The following is a 25,787-nucleotide window of genomic DNA, read 5'->3' as shown; positions in this document are numbered from 1 at the left end:
TATGTCATATTTTGTTCTACATCCTATGTTGATTTAAAGCATGGAATTATTTTTACCGGTCCCGGTACGGAATTTCCGGTATCCCGCACACGCCTAATTTCTACACGGAAAAAGTGCTGTTGCATATGCAGTTCACGAGGCCGAAATAGTAACAGAAGAAATAGCGGGGGAAAGGCAAATGCCAAATGGTGCGAGGATTTTAAGGGCGCAGTCACATTGATTTAATATACCATAACAACCATACAAAGATGCATGTTTAGGCTAAAAGAACAATTACTTATTCGCTTAGTTTTTCTTGACGACTGGCGTCCGCCCCCCTTCCCATCTGGTGCATTCGGTGTTCCTCCGATTTCCCGCCGGTTAGCGGAGTACAACAGTCAACTGTTCTAAAGTTAGGCAGTTGTTTCATAACAGAAGGAACGTTTCTTGTCGCAATAGCTGCGTAATCCCACAATCCACTGTGTTTTGATGGCTGCAGTGCCGGAAGGTGGTAGTGGAGTGTTGCAGAAGTTTGTAGTTTTAAGTTCGTAGTTGTGCAGTGTCGTAAATGTGTGTGGTGTTTGTAGAGTGTATAACATGTCGGAGAGGACCTCAGGAAAAATCATAAAGTCCTCATCGGAAGGTGAACTTCTCGACAGAGAAGAAACAAGGTTAATAAACAACGCTTGTGATTGCTTTGATCAGAGGCAGTACAACGGCTATGCAGAGAATAAACTAAAACGTACTTTCACGTTGCCTCGTAATCCATTTGTCTCCAATAGAACGAATAAAAGGAAAGGAAAACATAAAGAAGGAAGAGATGGTGTCATTAAGCATTCGAGTGTGCAAACTATTTCGGACGTGCAGTATGATTCGTTCAAACCAAAAAAGAAGTTATTTCGAAGACCCTCCTTGAAAAAGTTTTTCAATAAAATGGTGCAACATATGTCTTCTGTAGGTGCACAAAACAACAAGAACATTCACAATTTCGAGAGGAGGAGAGCTGACTTTTCATTGTCAACTAATGATATCAGAGTTCCTCCTACTCGACCCAACCATCTAAACTTTAGTGATAAGGTACCAGGTGTTACAGGTTTGAGGAATCATGGCAATACGTGTTTTATTAATGCAGTGTTGCAGTGTTTGAGTCATACAGATATATTAGCTGAATACTTTGTGCTGGACCAATACAAGGTAGATTTGTCTCGCAGAAATAAGTTAAACTCAAAAAAGTATGGCACAAAAGGTGAGGTGACAGAGCAATTGGCATTGCTACTTAAGTCAATCTGGTCGTGTCAGTATGATCCAGAGATTTCAAATCAGTTCAAAAACGTTGTGGATAAATACTCAACTCAGTTTACAGGAAGTAACCAACATGATGCACAAGAGTTTCTTATTTGGCTTTTGGATAAAGTGCACGAGGATTTAAATACTGCAACAAAAAGGAAATACAAGACGATAAAGGTAAGTAATATAAAGTATATATATTAAAGAAATAATTTTAATGTTATATTATGACCACACACATTCTGTGTCCCACTGAACCAAACCCTGTAATCAACAGAAAAATTCAACTTCCAATTGCTGGATGCCAAACTCATCATTATACTCACACACACACTCTACATCCTATTAATCGCTTGCATGGATAAAAGCACATACTAAAGAGGCACACTGAATGCTTTTACTGTTCCACATATTCTCCTGTGAATAATTTGTAGCAAGTTGCCATTTGTTCAGGCTATTTATGAAGTTAAGTTTGTACATGTCCTCTGCACGATTTTTTAAAAACGTTACGAAATAATGTGAATAGGTAGGTTACATTGCCTTAGTGGCTGGTCCTCTTAAGCCAAAAGCATATTTCTAGCAGCAGCTAAAATTTTCAGTAAAACTGTCAAAGCTGGGAATCGGCTGTAACTCGTTTATTCTGTACTTACTTATTTGTTCTGCATTGCGAAAGATTGTTTAACAAGGGATTTCGCTTTTTTTTTAACGAAATTAGTATCTATTGTCGACATATCGAGTAATTATTGTTTGTTCTTTTCTCGCTTCCTAAACATGCAAAATGGCGGGCAAATCTTGACTAGCGTTGTGTTTCAAACAGCAAAGCAGTGTTTCAACCTTTTTACAGAAAAATTCCCGCATAACCCCAAAAACCATTCGGAATAGTATGACCATCCACGAATAACCCCCAAAACCATTCTGGATCGTATAACCATCCACGAATAGACCCACACACCATCACGGTAAGGTTAGGTTGGGCAATGTAGTGAAAAAACTGTGTGTTTGGTAACACTTACCGGGGATTACGTCATCAGATGCTTGCAACATTCAGTTCAAGTACATGGATGGAAATGCAAGCAACAGCTTTCGTGCATCGGACGGAGATTATTATAGAAAAATACATGAATTAGCGGCCAAATACATTGAAAATGCGAGAAAACACTTCTACGACCTTCCGAAATTACACAGAAACTCAATTCCGTAAGTACTTTCTCCTGTAAATTTGAAGAAATCCGATTCCCGGCTTTGACAGTTTTACCAAATTTTCAAGCATCACAACTTCCGCAACCCATTAGAACATTAGCCACAGTTATGTTCCTCATTGTACTACACACCTTGTAAAAACAACTCCCATAGCTCCACAAGTTCATGTATTTGCACTATAAAACTTTTGTTGTCTCATGTACCTGGGGAATTATACTGGGAAGGTTATTTCTGATAAACTTTAGGGTGTGCATTACATTATAAACTGCCCCCTCAAGCATCAGAATGTTACAGGAATGTGTAAAACAGTATGTGTGTATAATGAAATTGAAATAGGCATGTTTTATAACTGCTATACATGATTAATGTTATTTTAGGAATAAAATAAGAATGAGATTCAAATCATTCTAGCTTAGTGCCACCAGTTGGTTTTTGATCATAAATATATGAGAATTAACAAGCAAATTAAACTACAAGATAATATATTTCCTCCTGAATAGCTTTCGTAAGACAAATAGGTCTACAAGGAGCACAAAATGGGATTCAAGACAATTTTCGGTAACTGTTCTGATTGTTTTATGATTTCTCCTAGCACAAAGACTAATTATCGTAGAATTTTGGAAATCATTGTCGCACAAAATTTGAACCTTCCTTAAAGTAATGAGCACTGTTTGGACTCGAAAAAAGTTATTTATGTTGAAGAAAAACAACTTGATAATTACCTTACGCACTTCTCATGGACAAGATATTCTCCGCCAAGAAGCGACCGTAAATATCGTAGAAGCGTGGGAATGAATGTAGAAGTAAATCGGAACCTTAGTAGAATGCATTTAGGGACTTTAGTTTAATGCTAAGGGAACCTAACCTAACCACGAAAGCATACTATATTGAACAAAACCTTAAGTAATCGCTAAAACTGCACAGTATGTGTTAACAGACGTACATCGAAATCGAACCATGTAAAAATTGCATTCGTAGCATGATGAAATCGCAATAAAACAAAAGGAACTTGGGCCCAATTTTCTGTCAATAAAAACTGTGTGTGTTTTTTTCTTCAGTTCTGCTCTGTTCAACCTTATTTGTCGTCATGTATTTCAATGTGTCCACGTTGTGCAACTTTTTGGCCCAAATTCTGATTGTCGAACTCCACATTAGGATGATGAATCTAATTCTATACATATTTGGGGTGCAGGACGATTTTTGTCATCTGCTCTTATGTATTTATGCGAGTATGTTAGGTGGGAGCAGGGGTAGAATAAACTAATTCAGGTGCCAGCCCATTTTTGTCAGTAGCCAGCTTTTTTTTATTGTTTTTTTTTTTTTGGAGGGGAGGGGCAAATATGGTCTAAGGCTCACTTTAGATGAAAACATTTTTCTTAACATTTACATCATGACCAAAATGTTACTATGTAAAGTGAAAAATCTTATGGCATTTTAGATACCATGGCATATTTTATGGCATTTCTCAAGGATAGGATCGGTCCTATTTCCGTAGGATTTTTCATAGCATAACCAATCAGAAAGCAACCTCTAGGTCACGAGTTCAGATGTGATGGCGGCCTCGTGAGATGTAAATAATGTATCACTTCACATTTTTAAAAGCCGATAACTATTCAACTGAAATAAATAACGTTTCATATAAACTGTAAGAAGTACAAAACAATGGCGCTGCTTAAATACATACTTTACAACATTTACTGTAGACATATGGAAGAATATTTTAGTTGTTTCAATTGTAAACACCGTGCACTCACCATATATGGTGTAACTCAATGTGCCTTTCATGCTGTATATGTTATACATTGTAATTGCAAAAGCTAATCGAAATATTTCATGAAATGCTTCCATGCAAAGTACTGTCTGCTATAAGATTTCTGGAAGCATTTACGTAGTGAAGCATTTATGCTAGAAAAAATGTTAAAGGAAATGCTTTCGTCTAAAGCTGACCTAAGGATGAACCCAACTAAGGCTACATATTTTGAAGTATGATCCTAAAACATGTACATGTAATTTATTAATTAATATGAAATTGGATTAAAAGTAATTAACTCTTGCACCAGGGTGAATTCCTAATAAAGGTTCAACTGGTAACACATGCATTATATGGCAGACTACCATATTGCAGCAGATTTTAAAATTGAGCTAGCTACAGAGAAAAAAATAATGGCATGTTTATTATTCTGATTTAATAATACACATGATACAGAAAATGTACAAACATTTAAAAACACTACTTTACACAAGTAGGATACGATTGTTGGATTTCATTACCATAATACCATATACCCATATCCTTTCTATATACTGTGAAAGTGCTTTTCATGCTTTTGTATGTTTCTGAAGATAAGTTTTTGAAGGAAGAAAGGTTTTGATACTCTTCAAGTTGGTTTGTCATTGTTATTTTTCATGACATGATCATACATTAATGTAATCAAACACACACATACATATACACATTTCTTTCGTTAAATTATAATTGTTCTCTTTCATAAGAAGGTGGCTGTAAGACATACCACCAGAAAAAACCCTCTATATATAAACCTAATTGCAAAATGCGTTGCAAAAATATGTTTCAGACGATGCACTTTTTGTGTAAAAATACTTCAATGGTAAATGTAAAATATTTTTCAAAAATTTGTGTAGATATTTAAGGAAAAATGCCAGGACTCAAACCAGTGTCTGTGAGCCAGAGTTGTTATAATTAGCTTGGGTTCTATATTTCTATTCATCTTAGCAAACCAGATGAATTAATAACTAACTAACTAACTAACTCCCTAGCCTTCTTAAACCCGAAGGTTCATGGCTGCAGCAACACAGGCCTTCCATCTTTCCCTATCTTGAGCAAGATCTATATACTCTTTCCCATCCCTACCGATTTCCTTTAGGTCCATCTCAACGTTGTCCCTCCATCTTCGTCTTGGCCTTCCTACAGGTCTCTTACCATCTGGTTTCCCAACAAGAATCCTGTAAACTCCTCTTTCCTCTCCCATTCGTGCCACATGGCCTGCCCACCTAAGTCTTCTTGATTTAATTATTCTAATAATATCTGGACACGAGTACAAATTATGTAGTTCTAAATTATGTAACCTTCTCCACTCACCTGTCTCCTCATCCCTTTTAGGTCCAAATATTTTCCTAAGGATCTTATTTTCAAATACTCTCAATTTATGTTCATCTTTCAATGTAAGGGACCAAGTTTCACACCCATATAATACTACAGGCAAAATTACTGTTTTGTATATTTTAACTTTTAGTTTCTTAGATATTAAACGAGAAGACAAAAGTTTATGAAGAGAGAAGTAACATGCATTTCCTGAATTAAGTCTACTTTTTATTTCCTCTTTAATATAATTTTCATTTGTTAATATTACTCCTAAGTATTTGAATTTGGAAACTGGTTCAAACGAGTTGTTATCAATAATTAGATTTTCATTATTACCTAACACTTGGTTTCGGCCTGTAAGCATATATTTAGTTTTCTCTTTGTTAACTTCCAAACCTATCTCTTTAGCAGTTTTGAAAAATATTTTAGCATTATTCTTAATTGTATTCACATCATCCCCCAGTAAGTCTACATCATCTGCATATGCTAACAACTGAGTCACACCATTTAATTTTAGTCCTTCTTTAGTTTCTCTTACCTTCCTTACAGCATATTCTAAGGCAAAATTAAAGAGCAATGGAGATAATGCATCTCCTTGTTTTAACCCATCATGAATTGTAAATTTGTCAGACACATTATTACCCACACGAATTTTACTTTCTGTTTCACTGGTGCATATTTTTATCATACTAACAAGCTTCTTAGGTATTCCAAACTCTACTAATATATTATATAATTTATCTCTTTTGACCGAATCATATGCTTTTTTGAAATCAATGAATAGCTGATGGACATTTTGATTATATTCCCACTTTTTTTCAAGTGTCTGTCTGATGTGAAAAATTTGATCTGTAGTTGATCGGTTACGTTTAAATCCACATTGATAATCACCTATAATTTCATTAGCATATGGGGTTAGTCTTGTTAAAAGAATGTTAGACAATATTTTGTATGTTGTTGAGAGTAGAGAAATTCCACGGTAATTACTGCAGTTCATTTTATCACCTTTCTTAAACACAGGAACAATTATGGATTCTTTCCACTGTTGAGGGATTTCTTCTTTATTCCATATTAAACAAATTAATTTATGAATTTGACATATTAATGAATTTCCACCATATTTAATTAACTCAGCTGGTATTAAGTCAATGCCAGGTGCTTTGTTATTCTTTAGCCTTTTAATAGCATCTTTAACTTCAGTCAAGTTAGGTTCTGGAACTAAAGGTTCTGCTGTGTGGACTTCATTTACTTCTGATTTATCTCCTACATGGACATTTAAAAGGTCATTAAAGTAGTTCTTCCATCTATTTAGAATATCGCTTGGGTCAGCTAGAAAATCACCGTCTTTATCTTTTATCAAGTTTACTTTAGGTTGCCACCCCTTTCTAAACTCATTTACACCTTTATATAAATCTCTGATATTTTTATTTTTGCTGTTTGTTTCAATTTCGTTAATTTTGCTTTTCAAGTAATCTCTTTTTTTACTTCTAAACGTGCGGTTAACTTCTCGCTTTATTCTATTATAATTGCTTAGATTTGTATCATCGGAGTTATTTAACCACCTAAGTCTAGCCTGATTTCTTATTTCTATTAGATTATGACATTCATTATCAAACCATGACTTACTTTTTCTTGGTTTATGGTATCCTATACTTTCTTTAGCTGCTGATTCTATTGCATTACGTATGTGCTCCCAATTCTTATTTACGTCTGTTTCATTTATATTTTCATCATCATTTAAATCCTGCAAAACATCAAATCTATTTGACAGTTTAATTTGGTAATCTTTCTTAATTCTTTCATCAGCAAACTTTCCTGTATCAAATTTTATAACTTTTAGATTTTGTTGCTTATGATTTATCACTGAGAGTCTTTCTCTTAATTTAGCAATTACTAAATAATGGTCACTGGCACAGTCAGCACCTCTATGTGTACGAACGTCAATTATACTAGTATGCCTTCTCTTATCAATGAGAATATGATCTATCTGATTATGAGTTTTACCATCTGGAGAAGACCAGGTATATTTATGGATATTTTTATGTTTAAAAGTGGTACTTTTCACAATTAAATTCTTTGAGGTTGCAAAAGTAATCAATCTTATACCATTATCATTACTTAATTCATGAAGACTTTCTTTACCAATCGTGGGTTTAAATGTCTCTTCTTTGCCAATCTGTGCATTACAGTCACCTAACAGAATTTTCATATCATACTGAGAAAATTTATCAAAGACCTGTTCTAACTCTGCATAAAAATCATCTTTAGTATTATCATCTTTATCTTCCGTTGGTGCATGTATGTTTATTAAAATAATTCTACACCACCTACCCTGTAAAACTGCATATGATATCCTATCATTAATAAATTCTACTGTTTTAAGAGCCGAGATAATTCTATTATTTATGAAAAAGCCTGTTCCAAAATTATGATTTTCAGTACCACCATAGAAAAAAGTATAATTTTTAGTTTTACAATTCCCTTCTCCTGGCCACCTAACTTCCTGGACAGCTACTACATCTAATTTATACTTCCCTATCTCATTAACTGTACACTGAAATGCTCCAGGCCGGTAAAGGCTCAGAACATTCCAGGTGCCTAATTTAATATCCTTATTCCTAACGTAGATCTTATCCTTAGTCCAGGGACCTCCCAAAGTAGTCCCCACCCGGAGATCCGAACGGGGGACTATTTTACCTCCGGAATATTTTACCTTGGGAACATCCATGGCCTTATATTTCTGTTTCTTGACATGTCTTTTTACAGTGCAGAGTTGTCAGCTCTACGCCTAACCCCCAATATGAATGGAGGAACTACTACACAAGACAAACACAAATATATTAGACAGCACAATTACTACACAAGACGAACACAAACACATTAGACAGCATAACTACTACACAAGACACACACAAACACATCACAACTATAACACAATATAAACACAAACACACCACAACTACTACACAATATAAACACCACACACACATACATACACACACACACACACATAAATCATTATTAAGACATAACATAATTAACACAATTACGTTACGTTAAGTCAAGCACAATGTTGTTTATAACGACACCTATAGCGCTAGCCGTGAGGACAGAACTTTACAGAATTACAGAACTTAAAAAAAACAAGGTGTTTTTTTTAAGTTCTGTAATTGTAATTGTCTCTGGGAATGCACCATAATGTGCAATAATAAACTTGAATAGCCCAGGAGTTTTTTCACTTCACGAATTGAAGCCGCTGTGGTATAAATAGTAAATATAAATAATATAATGTAAAAAATTAAAATCAGTTTACGTACCGGGTGGACAGGGACGGCGCGAGAGGTGGGCGAGGGTGGGTAAGCACCCAACGGAAAATTCGTCTGCCCACCTGAACAAATTCAAGATGTAAGTGATTAGGAAAATATGAATGCTTCAATAAGAAAAAGTATATTCTTGTCTTGACGCCGTGCACATTTTTCTTATGAATATTGTCGATAATAGAAAGTATGACTATAAATAATACCTGTCAAATGTAACTCTCATTTAAAACTTGAAACATGATCCAGTTAATACTTTTGTGGTTAGAAGTAGTGCAATATCTGGCTATAACCAAAGTGCACGTTTTCCGAGGTGGGGAGTACAAAATCATTCAGGATGGAACAAATATCTTAAAAATACCAAACTGGTAAATAAAAACACATTATGGTATGAAACAGATCCATGACAATGCTTTCTTATCCTAGCGTTTTGGGTAATGCGTGTTTTACATATTTCGAGAGTATGATAACAATCGAAGGGTGCCAACTTCATACAAACATTTGGGAGGGGGCAAGATTGACAACAATATTTCTTTATAATGTACTGCATATACTTCTTGAGGAATTTGGGGGGCAGGAAGTGACCCCTAACGTTGACGCCTGTGGTGATAAATGTAAATAACTTTTTCCAAGAGTTTTAAAGCGCTATGAACAAGAGAAGAATTGCAAATTTGATGGATGTTTTGCTCTAAATTGTTAACGATCCTGCAAGATCGCCACAAGTTGATGAATTTGTTCTTTTTTATTGTTATTGTTGAATAGCATTGTGTAATCTTATCTTATCTGTTATCCCTTCTGCATAGGATTTCACTGCTATGCTTGGTAGGAAAAGAAATTCGACCATAAATCACTAGGGAGCGTTATTGTTCTAATACGAGTTCATTTTTAACCTGTATAGATGGCACTCAATGTTAAGCAGCGCTCTCGTAGTTCACGAGTATCCACTAGAGGCGCTGGCGCTGCGCTCAGAATTGTATATAAGCAGCAACGCGGCCCCGGTCAGTGAGTCTGTGTTGGCTCTTCGGCGACTCATGGTCGAGCTCTGCTCCCGCAAAATAGCCCAGCATTTGCAAGCACACAGGTGCTTATAGATACAAGAGGGTTATCTACAGTGTGGTCTACTCTGGTAGATTATACGAGTGATAGCAATATTTCTAGGCCTACCAGGTAGAACATAAGCATTGTTTAAAGCTCAACCTCCTACAGTGTGCCCTGCCTGTAGAACAGAAACGTACTCCTTGTAAGGCCTACAGGTAGATTATACGCATTGTATTGGGTTACGGTTTAGCTCGTGGACATATTTACTGTTGGGAGACGGCCTACTAGTAGATTATACATCTCACAACAGTCGAAGTAGAAATGGCTACATCTTTAGGCCTACTCTGGTAGATTATACGAGTGATAACATATTTCTCGGCCTACCAGGTAGGTTATATGAAGGGTGATGCTCATCGATAGTTAATTTTCTTAAAGGGTAAAATAAGCAGTTGTTAATTACTGTCTTCAGTTTAGCGTTATTAAATTATTATTTAAAGTAAATAACGTTAACTAAGCCTTATCTATTATAGTAAATTTCTTTTGCTTGTTGATCTTACTCTTTTGTTACTGCGCTGCGACGCCAAGAGTCCCGGGTTCGAATCCCGGTCGGGCTTGGTTGTTTGTGAATGTCCATTCATCAATTTCATCATTTCATCACTCATCCCCATCTTCGCAAATTAGCCAAGAGGCACAAAACGCGAAGTAAAATAAACTAAATCAAATCAAAAATCAAATCTTTGGTTACTAGGAAAGCAGATTTAAATGTTCCTTGAGTCGCTAAATTGATGCCCTATTGTCCCCTATGTCAACAAAGTTGCATTCCAATGCCCCAAAAGAAAAATAAGGTCCCTTACCCGCCTCTGGTTTCTCAAAAGAGGAAAAATTGAATGGTCCCTGTCCTCTCTCTCCAAGATGCAAGCCGAGGAGCTTCGAACCTGGAACTTCAGGAACGACGAAGTGCAGTGAGATCGTGCGGATATCTACATTTACCCCCAGTGTAATAAACTTGTTAAGCCGACGCGAACATTCATTACTTATAACCGAACCCTGAGTGCTTAAGAGCCACATAACTCAGGCTAGAATAGAGTTAACATTATGGGTAAATCTGAGTACTGATGACGGTCACAACGTCGAACCCGGTTCGTTGCAGTGATTAACGCTGAACAGGCTCGTTTCAGATATAGGGTGTCTGCCACGTCGAACCCGGAATGTTTCAGATAGTGGGGCCCGTTTCTGATTGTTACCGCCCCCAACGAGGACGTGTAGTGGGTCGTGTCAGTTCTTTGGCGACCACAACGTGGGGCACGCTTTGCGTGGGTCGTTCAAATTACATTCCACATTATAGTATGTAAAAGTATTTCTTTTCCCAAGTGCTATGCATATTTCTATTGAACCTTATCGACCATTTTCCCTGCATTGGCCAGATGAAGATTTACTTCAGTAAGCGATCGCTTCCGTAATTGCATCGATTTTTCAATATTCATTTTGCGCAAATTCCTTTATTTTTACTATTTTTCAGTGATATCTTGTGTGAAAATTCTCGTTTTTATGCTGGGAAGGTTTAATGCAGAATGATCAAAAATTGTGCGTTCCTTGTGTGTTTTAAAACTTTCACAATAAGACATTAATTAAATGCAAAGATTCATATGCACTTATCAATTTCTAAACCCCCATGAGCCAAATAAAAGGACCATTCATTAACACTTATCCAACAAGCAGAACTCTTTCCAGTTAAAACTCACAATATTATAACTGGATATTCAACATCATTCATTTGAATTATCGAGAAAACAAAATCAATCTTCACTGTTGTCGCTTCTGTCGCCATTCTTCAATATCTAATGCACACACAGCATGTGTCTTGTATCCAAAGACAAAGTATTTCGTTTTGTAAAGGACGTTAATAGTGGCCAATAAAGGAGAGCAGTTGAAACTTGCACAACTGAAAATGTTGAATTTTGGCATAAATTGCTTTCCGAATCTAAAACGCTAAAATTACATTTGATTTTTTTTTTTAGTTTTGTGTGAAGTAATGAGGAATGGACCTACAGTATAAAGTGGAATCCAAACCACTATGTGCCTCCACCGGGTATGCTAAAATTACATTTCAAATATTTTTGCTGCTAGGCGGCTTCTCTCCATGTAGGGCAAAGCCTTGCCCCTCTCCTAGGAACGACACTGGTTTCACAATAAATACTTCTTGTAACCGAATAACTTTCACTGTCTTTTGCATTGGTAAAGAATTCTTGCATACCTCTCATAATTTTCGCATGAATTAAACAGTATGTCCCTACTGTTATTTACGCGTTAACCTAATAAAGTAGTATGAAAATTCCTTCTTAACTTAAAGGAACAATACAGTATATCCACAACAAGTAAGCGAAGTGCACAGTGAGCAGTTGAAAGCATGAACAGGCAGAAACAATGAATGGAATGGGGACTTAAATGAGAGAGAATTAGGTAATTATATCCAGACTGACATAGGAAAGACAAGAAATGAGACAGAGGGGAAAACCCTGAGCAGCAACAGATCTTTGAGAGGCCAAGACAGGCACATAGCCAAAAGGAGGGCTAAGGAGGCTGAGGTGCCCCAGAAATTCGACACACACATAGTGTAAATAGTGTCTAGCGATAATTAACTTTACTTCCTTAACAGGATTAGACAGTAGTTGATATACACTGAGAAATTCATCTTCAGGGTTTCTACCCTCCCACCTTTTCCGACTTTAGATAGCGGCTGCTGATACAGGATGAGCCCCCTCCCCCCGAAATAAAATCATGGTAATGAGCCTGGACTAAGACCTCCCAAGTGTTTTTTCAGTAGGTGACGGCATCAAGTCCCTTCGCCAACTTTTTCTAGAGTGGAGTGAATAAAGAGAATTCAGATGACAAATTTGATTAAAATTTATGAAAGGATTACGCGCACTTGCATATGTGTGTGAGAAATAGATATATAGATAATATATAGATGGGTAGAGAGAGAAAGGGGGAACACAAGAAGATAAATAAGAAAATGTAGGTACACCAGCATAAAGAAAATACAAAGAGAGAAATAGAAACCAAATCAGGAGGGGAGGGAGAGAGGTATGTTTGTGAAACGCATATACTTTCTATCTGCCCACCCTAATTCATCAATATATGGATCATGCCCACCCGGTCAAAATTTTCTGGCGCCGCCCCTGCGGGTGGCCAGAATTAAAGTTACCCAACTCAGAGCCCTCCGCAGCCTGCCTGAGGCATCGTAGAACCCTAAAATATAGCGAATCCACCATGCAGACCATGGGGAAGAGGATGACGATTAAAAAATAGTTCAACCTTCCGCCACCAGGCCGAAATTCGGCGCCGCACCTCCATGATGGGCTGCAACAATGAAGCAAACTGCTCCAATTGGTTATGGATTTGCCTTTACCTTGCAATCTTGCAATAAACGAGAGATTATTTTCTCGCAACTTCCAGTCACTAACAAATGTCTTTCTTATTAATAACTCAGCTAAATCACTTAACGTGAGTGCTGAACAAAAGTTCGGAATTTGATTTTGATTTGATTTGATTTATTTTACTTCGCCTTTTGTGCCACTTTTGGCTAATTTGCGAAGATGGGGATGAGTGATGATATGATGAATGGACACTCACAAACATCTATGCCCAGGGTAGGATTCGAACCCGGGAACCCTGGCGTCGTAGCGCGATGTGCTAACCACTCCGCCACGGGGGCCGGCGAAAGTTCGTAAGTGATCACCATGCCGGGGATGTTGTTTTATCAGAACAGTAGTAATAGTGCAGCTGCACTACAAGGTTATCGTCATGCGAAAGGACTTGAAAAAAGCCCATGACGACGCATGGGTTAAGAAAGATGATAAAGAAATTTGAAGAGATTGGAGATCTGGGTGTTGCAGCAGGAAGGGGCCGCCGGCCGACTGCAGAAGAAGTTGTCACCGAAGTGGCTGTTGCAGTGGCGGATAGATACTCTTGTTCCCAATATTCTGCGACTAGCGCGCGAGCTTACGTCATTACTACAACCCATCATGGAAGCACAGCGCCACACCCCAACCTGATGGCGGAAAATTGAACTATTTTTTGTATATCGCCATCCTCTTCAGCATGGTCTGCATAGTGGATTCGCCAAATTTCAGCTCTAAGATGCCTCAAACAGGCCACAGAGGGCTCCGAGCTGGGCAACTCCAACTCTGGCCACCCGTGCGTGTATTTATACTTCTATTCCATTGGTCATACGTTCTACAGGAAAACTGGATAATTAATTCCTGACGTAGATAATTTACATAGGATTCAAACAAAGCAGTTCCGGGTTCTCACCACGTTAGCGTAGCAGCTGGACTACGAAGTCCATTGTTTCAGAGCAGCATCTTATGTTTTACACTACGTAACATTTTTATTAAAAAGATCACGAGGTAAGTGTTACACTACGGTATTAATTTAACTACCACCTCGACGAATACGCACGTTCAGTGCTCGAATTCTGGTTTATTTTCCGGCTACTTCATTGATGTCTTATAATGATACTGTTCTTCATTTATTTCATCTGATGATCATTCAACCTTATCATTATATTTATTGCCGCAACAACATACGTGTTTCACCTGTCTCTCTGCTCGGCAAGATCAATCCACCCTTGACCATCCTTACCAATTCCATCAGACCCATCTTAATATTGACATCTAACAAGAACTCCGTAAACTTTTCTAACCTCTCTCATTCGTGCTATATGGCCTATCCACCAAGTCTTATTCATATAATTATTCTAATAATATCAAGAGTTGAAAATAGAATGGTCAGTTCAGTGTTATCCAACATCTTCCCCACTCACCGGTTGTTTCATCATCTCTTTTAGGTCGGAATATGTAGTCTACTAATAATGATGAATTAATGAATACAGATGAATTAATAATGTTTTTTAAATGTCATGTTACTGTTTTCATTATTCTTAATTAATGATGTTATGTCACTGTTGTTCGTTATTCTTAGTTTTTGATTTCACAGAGGGACTCCTTTTTTATGTTTGGAGGGTATGGATCATTCCTCACAATCGGGGGTAGAAAAATACAGGTCGCAAAGATGCCTGAATTTTTCAAATTCAGTTCTAAATAAGTATATATTTAATATTTCGAGTTCGCGTATGGAAATTTCCATTACCTTTTTTAAAAATATGGAGTACCACATGTGTTTTTAATATTTATGTTTTTTCTGTATCACGCGTATCATTAAATCACAATAATAAACATATCATTGCACTATTGCTAGCCGAATTTTAAAATCTGTGGCCATATGGTAGAGTCGGCCATATATTATAATGTATTGCATAGTTTTTCATGTTGTTACCAGTTGAGCCTTCTTGAGGAATGCCACTCCGGTGCAAGAATAATCCAATCCAATGAATAAATTAAATGTTTTTAAGATTATATTTCAAAATGTGTAGCTTTATCTTAATTGGATTCATGGCTTTCTAAGATCGTAATCATGGGCGTCGGCAGGGGAGGTTGAATCGGTCGCTCGACCCCCTCCCCTGGAAATTTCTATCTACTTTTTTCAATTTATAAACTAAGCACTTTATTTCACCTCATTTTGCGTGATTGTTTAAAAATGGTCTTGAGATATCGAATTTGGTACGAGACTTTCATAATTTGCAACACTGAAACTCTGTTAATTTGTAACTTTCACACGTTTTGAAGCTTCTTATACTACTGCGTTTCCTGCTGCTCCTCCTGCTGCTACTAATGTTAGAAGTAACTATTATGTAATCAGTAATCTTGGTTGTGAAAAGTACTATATTATTCAAATAATGAACTTATTGGATGCTAAAATAAACTAAAACTGCTACTACTACTAGTAATAATAATAATAACAATTTAAAATACCAAAAATGCAATAATTTTAAAAATGAACCCCTCTTTAACAAACTTCTGCATATGCCACTGGTCTGTATCACAATATTTTTGACGGAAGGGGGTGTCCGTCATCTTCGATTCGACTCCCCCTAGGAAAATTTCTGGCGACGCCCGTGATCGTAATTGTCAACTGCCCCTGCTCATGTTTTAACATGTTTATCCCAGTGCAAGCGCTTTATATGAATGTCTGGGCAGGATATGATACGTTTCTTTGTTCGTACCTTTCTTGTCAAGGGTAACCTAACTTGAACGTTACGCGAGATTAAGTCCACTATAGCGGTAAGTTTTGATGCCACGTTCCCCTTCGCGTGCAAACGCATGCAAAACGGCCAGTGAATTTGCTCCCGTATGGAAGTGTTTAAGGTCGTGTTTCACTTCCTCGCGGTATTTGGCCTCGGGTTTTAGAGCCATTGAACAAGTTGGAGCTGCCCTCGCGGCATCGTTACTTTCGTGATATGAATGGAGTCTGCTTAAACAAAAACACGTGACATTTGCGTTCGAAAGGGTAGTTACATATTGTCTATTCCAATTGCAGACAGGCAGGGGTTATCAGGGTGATGTCACAGATATTCATGAAATATTATATATATATATATATATATATATATATATATATATATATATATATATATATATACATACAGGGTGACTGGTAATTAGATGTATTCCCTGAAAGGGGTTAAAGTAGAGACAATTTGCAATAAATTTGACCATATGATACCCCGTCCGAAAATTAGTAGTTTTCGAGATAATCGAGTTTCTATTGTTTTTTCTAAAAATGACAATTTTCCACATAAAAAGATGAATTGAGAAAAAACTGATAATTGTAGGGAACTTATTTAAGCGTTTTCTGATAGCTAACAAACAAGTGGTTCGTTTAAAAAAAAAGTTTTTTCCAAATAACAATCACATGTAAGTACCGGGTGGGTCTAAACTTACAAGTGATGATAAAAAAATGCACTCTTAGTTTACTTGGCAACGTATTAATAACAAAAATGGTATGACACGAACCGTACAAATTACTTAAATTACTTCCTTGAGTCATCAGCTATCCAACAAGGTACAAATGTTGCTAACATTTACATTTGTGTACAAGAAATAATACTTCATTCATCTTCATGTGTATGGAATCAATGAACAATACAATTAAAGAACATTACACGTCTTGCTCAAAGTGGGCACCTCCGTTACGAATGCAGGCACGTAAGTTTTTACGGACATTTGTTCTCTTAACTCGTGATGTGATGGTGGCCTTGACGTGTTGACCAGCTGTTAAGATCCTCTCCCTGAACTCTTCTTGCGAGTTTACCGGTGCCTTGTCATGTGGCTCCAAATGTAAAAGTCGCAAGGCGTCAAATCGGGGGATCGAGCCGGCCAGGGAATCGGTCCGCCTCGGCCAATCCATTTCTTTGGGTACTTTTCATCCAGCCACTGTCGCACGCCCAGGCAGAAGTATGGATGGGCGTAATCAACAATCATTTCATCGAGCCATTTTTCCTGCCCCAAATCTTAAATGGCATCACTTATGAACATTTTTTGCGGAACGGGATGGCAATGTTGTTGGAGGATGTGCCTCTAGCTACAAGACGTGACATGATTTATCAGCATGGTGACTGCCCAGCTCGATCCCCCGATCGATTTGACGCCTTGCGACTTTTACATTTGGAGCTACATGACAAGGCACCGGTAAACTGGCAAGAAGAGCTCAGGGAGAGGATCTTAACAGCTGGTCAACACGTCAATGCCACCATCACATCACGAGTTAAGAGACCAAATGACCCGTAAAAACTTACGTGCCTGCATTTGTAACGGAGGTGCCCACTTTGAGCAAGACGTGTAATGTTCTTTAATTGTATTGTTCATTGATTCCATACACATGAAGATGAATGAAGTATTATTTCTTGTACACAAATGTAAATGTTAGCAACATTTGTACCTTGTTGGATAGCTGATGACTCAAGGAAGTAATTTAAGTAATTTGTACGGTTCGTGTCATACCATTTTTGTTATTAATACGTTGCCAAGTAAACTAAGAGTGCATTTTTTTATCATCACTTGTAAGTTTAGACCCACCCGGTACTTACATGTGATTGTTATTTGGAAAAAACTTTTTTTTTAAACGAACCACTTGTTTGTTAGCTATCAGAAAACGCTTAAATAAGTTCCCTACAATTATCAGTTTTTTCTCAATTCATCTTTTTATGTGGAAAATTGTCATTTTTAGAAAAAACAATAGAAACTCGATTATCTCGAAAACTACTAATTTTCGGACGGGGTATCATATGGTCAAATTTATTGCAAATTGTCTCTACTTTAACCCCTTTCAGGGAATACATCTAATTACCAGTCACCCTGTGTATATATATATATATACCAATTACATGAATTGTTTGATTATGGACTCTTATGATGTATATGTCTCGATTGTTTTGCATTTAAAATTCTTATATTGTTTACCAACAATAGCCTGATAAAATAAGTAAGGTTTGTCTCCTTCAATATTACGATTGCGTTTAAGTTTTCAGCTTGTCAATGTGCTTATTAAAATATTGTGTAAAACTACAACCAGGCATATACACCCCGTGAAATTTATATATGTTCAACTTGAGCTATTGCTGTAACTGCTCTGAAAGTTTGCAGATTCTTGAGTGTGGCTTTTTCGAGGTTTTGGTGGTTCAAAAGGGGGCTATTTTTTTATTATTTCATTCATAGCACACCCCAAAAGCTGCATATAAAGTTCGTTGTGTATGCATTTGAAAAGACTTTCAATGAACTTTCAGATTAAAGAAAAAAAAATCAGAATCCAACAGCCGTTTAAAATTGGCCCCAAACTTTGAAGCAGCCTAAGTCGGCCACAAATTTTTGTTTTACGAAACAAAAAATATGTATCTCATAATTTTGTATCTAGAATAATGTATTTCACTTTCATGGATATCTGTGACATCACCCTGACAGATTTTCTTAAATCTGCCTGAATTGAAATGGATTTGCCCATATACTTTTTTTTAGTCAGCCCTCATTTTACCATCTTTTCCTGCCTTTGACGTTATTTTTTGTAGGAATACTGGGCCAAAGGGGGAGTTATGACACCCTCCACCCCCATTTGGGCACGCATTAGACTATGTTGCTAAAGTGATGTTATGGGACATTTTATAGTCTTTGTACACCTAGGCAGTGTATCTATAAATAAGCTGCTTAACCAGTTAGCAAGGTCACAAGTCAGATTCACTTCATTCTTACTGTGGACAGAGAATAGGTTTTGAATGAACGAAAATCCAGAGGCCAGTCTCGTCTTGTCTTGAGTCGCATATACTCGTTTCGTTCTCATCGCGATCTCGAGGGAAAAGCGTCGTTTCACGATCTCTTCACCAGACATTCAGGTTTCGTGCCTCGCTAGAAATATTTGTGGAGGTCAGGCTTTCGACCAAAAAATACTATTGGTGTTTTCTACTCTTACGGTGGGCGGCCCTCATGCTGGCATGGGAAACTGGGAATACGCAGCAGGCCAACCAGACAACAGCGTTAGTGCCGAGAGTTTCGACGTCGAGGGGAGAAAGTGCTTCCCGCACCTCATTCTACAGGCTGCTGTTTCTCATCGCAATGGATTGGTCGCTTCCCACTTCCCTTGCCAGCATGTAGGGCGCCCGCCGTAAGACTGGAAAATAACTATAGTAGAAATAATAGCAGCAACAATTATTTTATTGTTATAAACTAATAATAATAGCCGCGGTGGTCCAGTCGGGAGGGTGTCTCTGCATGAAGTGGCTCTGAGGTTCATCCAGCCTCTATTAAATGGATGCCTGGAAGCGTGATGCTGATCACATCACCTTCATAAATGGGCGAGATAGTAAATATGTAGGGCCTACCTCCACATCCGATCATATGTCTTCACAGCATGTTTCATTATAATACATATACTAAACTGCTATATTTTTGTCCTACTCCTTCAGATGAGTAATTATCCAACAAAACTATCCCATGTACTCAAATGCTGTTTTTATTACCTCTTATACATGATCAAGAACAACCTTTAGAAAGTTAAGGGAAAATGTTTAGTCATAATTGTGTGATCTCTTACGAGCAAAATTTTATTCTTAGAAATGTTGAAGACTTAGGGATCCATTTATCCTTTGGATTGGATTAAGTGGTGATATATGAAAACATGAAGCTGAACTGTTTCCTGCACCTTACACTCATTTTTGAAATCTAACAACCTTTTTACTTTAGTTATTGATTGATTGATTTGATGTTTTAAGTCCACTTAATGCACAGAAAGGCTAATCGGGACTGAACCTACAGTTTAAAGTGGGATCCGAACCACTATGTGCCTCCACCGGGTATCGAACCCGGGACCCCTTGATTACAAGGCGACGACGCTACCACTGCGCCATCAGGGAGGCCTTTACTTTAGTTGTTCCGTTGTAAAAATATTAACTGAAAAAGGAGGGTATAACCCCCACCAACCCCTCCTTGGGTGACAGAAGAGAAACTTTGGAAATCTCAGGGTTTTTCAGTTAGGTATGGTATGGATTAATTAATAATTAAAATAAAAGTACAAAACCAAGGCGATAGATAGATAGATCTTCCCTCCGTCGTAGAGGACTCCGTGTGGAGTGGTTAGTACAGCGCGTTAGACACCAGGGGTCCTGTGTTGTAATCCCGCCTTGGGCATGGATGGTTGGTGTCCTGTCGTTTGCGCCGAGGGTTCTTATCGGTTTATTTCCACCGTGACAAATGTCAAGACCTTCCTTGGCTGGTTTTCCCGCAATCCAGAGTATCATCACCGCCGCGCGCACATGTGTTTATGAGCACATGGTGCATAGTGCATAAAGTGGACTTAAAACATAAAATCAAACAAACGTGTGTTTATGACGTTGCACAGCTGTGTTTGCACTGAAATGTTAAACCTATCCAGAGAGTCAAATATGACTTTTCTTTACTCATTTCAAAAGATGTTACACAGGATTAGTTGTATCACTTTTATTCCACAACACAAAATACATAAATCAGCATCAGACTATTAATCATTTATACACTACATAACATCGTCAAAAAACATTGTAAATACAGTATTGTTAAAATATTGCAAGCATTTTACAAGTACTACGTATATGTACACTTTGGAAGCAACTTAAATGTTCCAGTCTATTACACTTAATTATTATACAAAACATAAAATTGTCAAAAATATGATAAATTCAGTGTTACTTTTTGCAAACATTATATAAGTAATAGCTACATATATATAAACAATATTTAGATACACTTGTACAACAACACTACACTAATTAATACTAATTTCCCAATGTAGATCCCTCATATATACTTACATTCATTTACTAATCACCTTCCTTTTCAATCGAAGATAAACACGGCTGCAGCAGGGCAACGTCATAAACACACGTGCGTGGCGGTAATGACACTCAGGATTGTGGGAAAACCCACCAAGGAAGATCTTGACATATGTCGCGGCGGAAATGAACCGATAAGAAGCCTCGGCGCAAGCGACATGGACTCGGATGGTTTTTTATGAGTGTCCCTTTATCATCACTTATCCTCATCTTCTCGATACTCAGAAATGGCAGGAGAGCGAAGTAACTGAAAACTATACTTAACTCCATGGCACCCTCTAAGACCCCAAGGCCTATCACAGCGGCCTTTTTCATTGGATGACGCCTGGTCACCGGATCGAGTCCCGTCCGGCTGTTCTGGCTTTCGAGACCGGAGCCCGCTTTATTAGCTTCCCAATTGTTCACACGCCGATGAACGCCGAAATTTGTTGGCTTTAACGGGATTCGAACCAGGGACCGCCCGCACGGAAGGTGAAAGCTTCATTCACTTGGCTACGAAGTAAAATAAAGCAAATCGCCTAAAGCTTCTTAAATTCACTGTCGTCAACGAAAGTTCAGGGTTCACACCTCCGCCAAGGCTCTGTCTTCCTTCCATTCCATCGTCATCCATCCTCATCACCGCGATTAGCCCAGAGGGAAAGATACCCGTTGCATAACCCTGCTGTAGATTTTGATACGTCATACTGCGCTGTCTCCGCAGTGTATTTTTTGCCAAGTTGCGAGACAAAAACATGGAAGGAGAAATCCGTTGCATTGGCACGTGTCGACGAATGGATGATAACCTAAGTCACTGCTTTCCGAGGTGACTCTTGTTCTGTTCTGTCTACGTGACCGGCGCGCAAAATTATGATCGACTTTAAAAGAAGTCTGGGGCATAAATTATTAAAGTCTTGTGGTCTTGCTCGGAATGTTCCATGCCAAACGGCCATCTCCCCTTGCCCCAATTCGCGTTGCCCAAGAAAAAACATATAGCCACCTGACTTCCAAAATCTAGAAATGGTATAATCTGGTTCCTCTACAACGGTCTTGTTGTGTGCAAGATGAGCATCTGGAAGAGCCGCGCCTCCTCTTGATAGTGGTTTAGTTTAAGTCCACTTTATGCAGAGAAAGTCTCGGTGGTCTGGTCAGTAGGGCGTCTGACTGCCACGCGGGAAACCCGGGTTCGATTCCCGGGGTGGGTGATCTAAGCTCGGAATTTTTCCGACTTTGTCCCCTGGGGCTCACCCATCCTGAAATCAGTGGGTACCTGAGGGTTGCTGATCACGTCACCTCCAAAATGGCACGGTGCTATATGCACGAGGAACTTTCCCTTTACCTATGCACAGAAATGCTAATCGGGGCATCGGCACCTCTCCCTCCCATAATTGTTCAAGATTTAAATCAGTGTTCATATATGTTAATATAATATATATATATATATATATATATATATATATATATATATATAATATAACCCGATCGCGTGGTTGTAACGTAGTCACCTTGTAATCAACGGGCCCCGGGTTCGATACCAGGTGGAGCTACATAGTGGTTCGGATTCCACTTTAACCTACAAGTCCTGTCCCGATTATCCTACTGTGCATCAAGTCGACTTAAAACAAGAACTCAAATAAATGTTAATTTTACCTTGCAAGCAAGGTGTCTCAGGTTCGATTCCACCACTTCCGGTCCTATAATATGGCCATAAAGTCTGAAAACCCAACGGAAGAATTTGTGAATATTGAAATTACGTGTCTTGATTTGTACTTGAATCTGCACTACCCTTTTAATGAACCACTGCATATAGTATCCTGATCCAGGAAGCAAGTCTCGTTTCCTGTGTGAAGTGGTGAATGACGTCAACATTTTTCTCTGCATGGCTACAGTCGGTGACGTGCCCGGGAAATAGGGGAGGGAATTTGATTGAGGTTTCATTTCGCAATTGCCTAACTTGTCCTTTAAACAATGTGTGTGTCCTAAATCCCGAAACAAAACTATGTAAACTGTCTGACCTACAGTAGATGTTTGTGATAAAATGTTACTGTAACAGCTGATTATAGTTTCGTCCAAAACAGGCCAGATACAATATCTTGATTTATAGACACTGATCGTAATTCCGTCCCAAAAACTAAACATGTCTGATTTTATAACAACTGATCATAATTTTGTCCAAAACTGGCCAGATAAAATGTCTCATTTATAGAAACTGATCATAATTCCGTCCAAAATACCAGATAAAAATGTCAGCTTTATAACTGCCGCTTGCTGGGCATAATTTCGTTCATAACAGGACAGATAAAACGTCTGATTTATAACATCTGGTAATAATTTCGTTCATAACAAGGCAGATAAAATGTCCGATTAATATAACAGCTGGTCATAATTTCGTCCAAAACAGGGCAGATAATACGTCTGCTGGTCATAATTACGTCCAAAACAGGGCAGTTAAAACGTCTGATTTATAACAACGTACGCATAATAATTTCGTCCAAAACAAGGCAGATAAAATGTAGCTATTATCTGTAACGATTTATCATAAAATATGTGATCTATAACGACCTGATCAGACTAGTGGTTTCATCAAATTTGATTAGGAATACGATTTTCAGCATAACGTTACATTGCACGTTGCAGAAATATGCAAATATTTCCAGTAGCAAGTGAAGAACATCTACTTCCCATACCGTTGCGTACAAAATACGAGAATACGGAACGATTACGTTATGTTTTTGTTTTGCAAATGCGTCATTTTCTCCTGCTCGAGTCTCTCACGAGTGGAAACTTTCACTTGTTCCCAGGAGCTTCACAAAAGTCAATTCCACGATTTCGTCAGATACGAGCTGCGTTTCCTTAGCATACAATTGCTCTCTGTCGACCGCCCTGATTTGCCGTGAGAGTGGAGATAAACTTCATATATACGGGGGTCGTCCAAGAAATAATGACCGTGATAATTTTGCAGCACGGTTTATTTGCGGAAATGCTAGAACTGATAATGGCCAGTCTTCAGAATTTCAGTATTGACAGAGCTTCGTGATGACAACTGAGGAGCAATACTAGCGGACTCCTGTCTCGAGGAATTCTCACCCTCATTGTCCTGGTTATTTCTATCGTCTTTAGGGGCGTGTGCCTCTATTAGTGTCAACAATAGTAAAAGCTTTAGGGTTATCATCGCTCTCCCTTTACAACGTTGCCAAGCGTACGTCTGTTTTTGTTAGTTGTTTTATTAGCTTCTTTGTACAGTGTTTGGGTGTTTGTGTACTATTTTTTCTGTACTTTTGTATAAGGGTTGCCCAAATGAAAGTGAGACTCTTGGTATGGATACCCTGAGCGAAGAACGTTCGTGGTTGACTGCGGAACCAATCTTCAACGGCTTCACGGAGTTCAGCATCGTTGGCGAACCGGTAGCCCTTCAGATGTTTTTTTAGTAGCCCGAATATGTGGTAGTCGCAGGGCGAGAGATCGGAGCTGCAGGGAGGATGGTCGAGGACTTCCCAGCGGAAACGCCGCAGGAGATCACGACATATTTGTGCAACATGAGGGCGTGCGTTGTCGTGCAACAGAAGGACCCCATTGGGCAGCATGCCAGGTCGCTTACTCTTGATGGCCGATTTCAGTTTGTTTAGGGTAGTGCAGTATGTGGTTGAGTTGACAGTCCCACCTGCGTCCAGCCAATCCAAAAACAATGGGCCCTTCTCGTCGATTGGTTCCGGATTCAACCACGGACGTTCTTCGCTCAGGGTATCCATACCAAGAGTCTCACTTTCATTTGGGAAACCTTTATACTATTGTAAAAAAAATTTTTCGAGTAACGCCGCTGATCAACTCTCTCCCGTTTTACAGTACTTTTGGCAACATGCTGCGTATCCGACGCTCATGCGTTTCTTCCCGCCAGGAACTTTCTGTACCTTGTGACTCGAAATTGCCCGATGTCAGTCGAACAGAATTTAACTGATCGCTGATTCGTTGTTTCCCAGCCGCGAGTTGGAAATGCGATCAGTATAGTCGTGTTCATGTGGCCGCGGTGGCTCAGTCGGTAACGCGTCTGACTACCATGCTCAAGGTCCCGGGTTCGATCCCCGGCCGGTTCAAATCCGGGAACTTTTCTAACGGTGAAAGCGGCCCCGGCGCCCACCCAGCGTCGAATAACATGGGTACCTGGGGGAAACCCTGGGGGGTAAAGGCGGTCAGGGGCGTGATGCTGATCACATCACCCCCACTCACGACCGAGATCAAGAAAGTGTGGGGCGTTACCCCCACACCCCCTATACGCCTTCATGGCGTGGTGCTATGCACAGGGGAACACTTTACTTTTTACTTTATAGTCGTGTTCATGGGATGTGTGCTGGAGCGAGTGGCAATCTCACTTGCGAATTGAACGCTCTAGGAACAGCAGCGCTGCTTGTTGTCATGTTTGCACGTTAAAAGGATGTGCAATGAGTCAGTGCCCTTTGGCACCGTTTACAACCGCACGAGGGAAGAAAAGTATGCACTGACAGTAGATTAGGAAACGTAAATTTTCACCGATTCTTGTTTGGTACCGTGAGTGGCGTTCGGCACCTTCGAACACGAAAGTAAACGATGACACCCGAACATTGATCGTCACTTTCCGGCCGTCAGTTCAAGACATCTT

At 38.7% G+C, this 25,787-nt stretch overlaps 1 protein-coding gene across 2 annotated transcripts in view; it reads left to right on the top strand.

Annotated features, from left to right (window-relative positions):
• Nucleotides 1–475: 475 nt before the first annotated feature.
• Usp15-31 (Ubiquitin specific protease 15/31) overlaps nt 476–25,787 on the top strand; it is a 218,192-nt gene continuing 192,880 nt past the window's right edge. For both annotated transcript variants that reach the window (XM_083125500.1, XM_083125499.1), the window contains exon 1: nt 476–1,443. In XM_083125500.1, the coding sequence (XP_082981626.1) occupies nt 577–1,443 (867 nt within the window). In that variant the 5' untranslated portion in view covers nt 476–576. The remainder of the gene's footprint in view (nt 1,444–25,787) is intronic.

Source organism: Lepisma saccharinum, chromosome 7 (genome assembly GCF_977018435.1).
Source record: "Lepisma saccharinum chromosome 7, izLepSacc3.1, whole genome shotgun sequence".
Taxonomy (NCBI): Eukaryota; Metazoa; Arthropoda; class Insecta; order Zygentoma; family Lepismatidae; genus Lepisma; species Lepisma saccharinum.
Note: the sequence above shows the minus strand (reverse complement) of the source record. Positions and strands in the feature narration are given on the sequence as shown.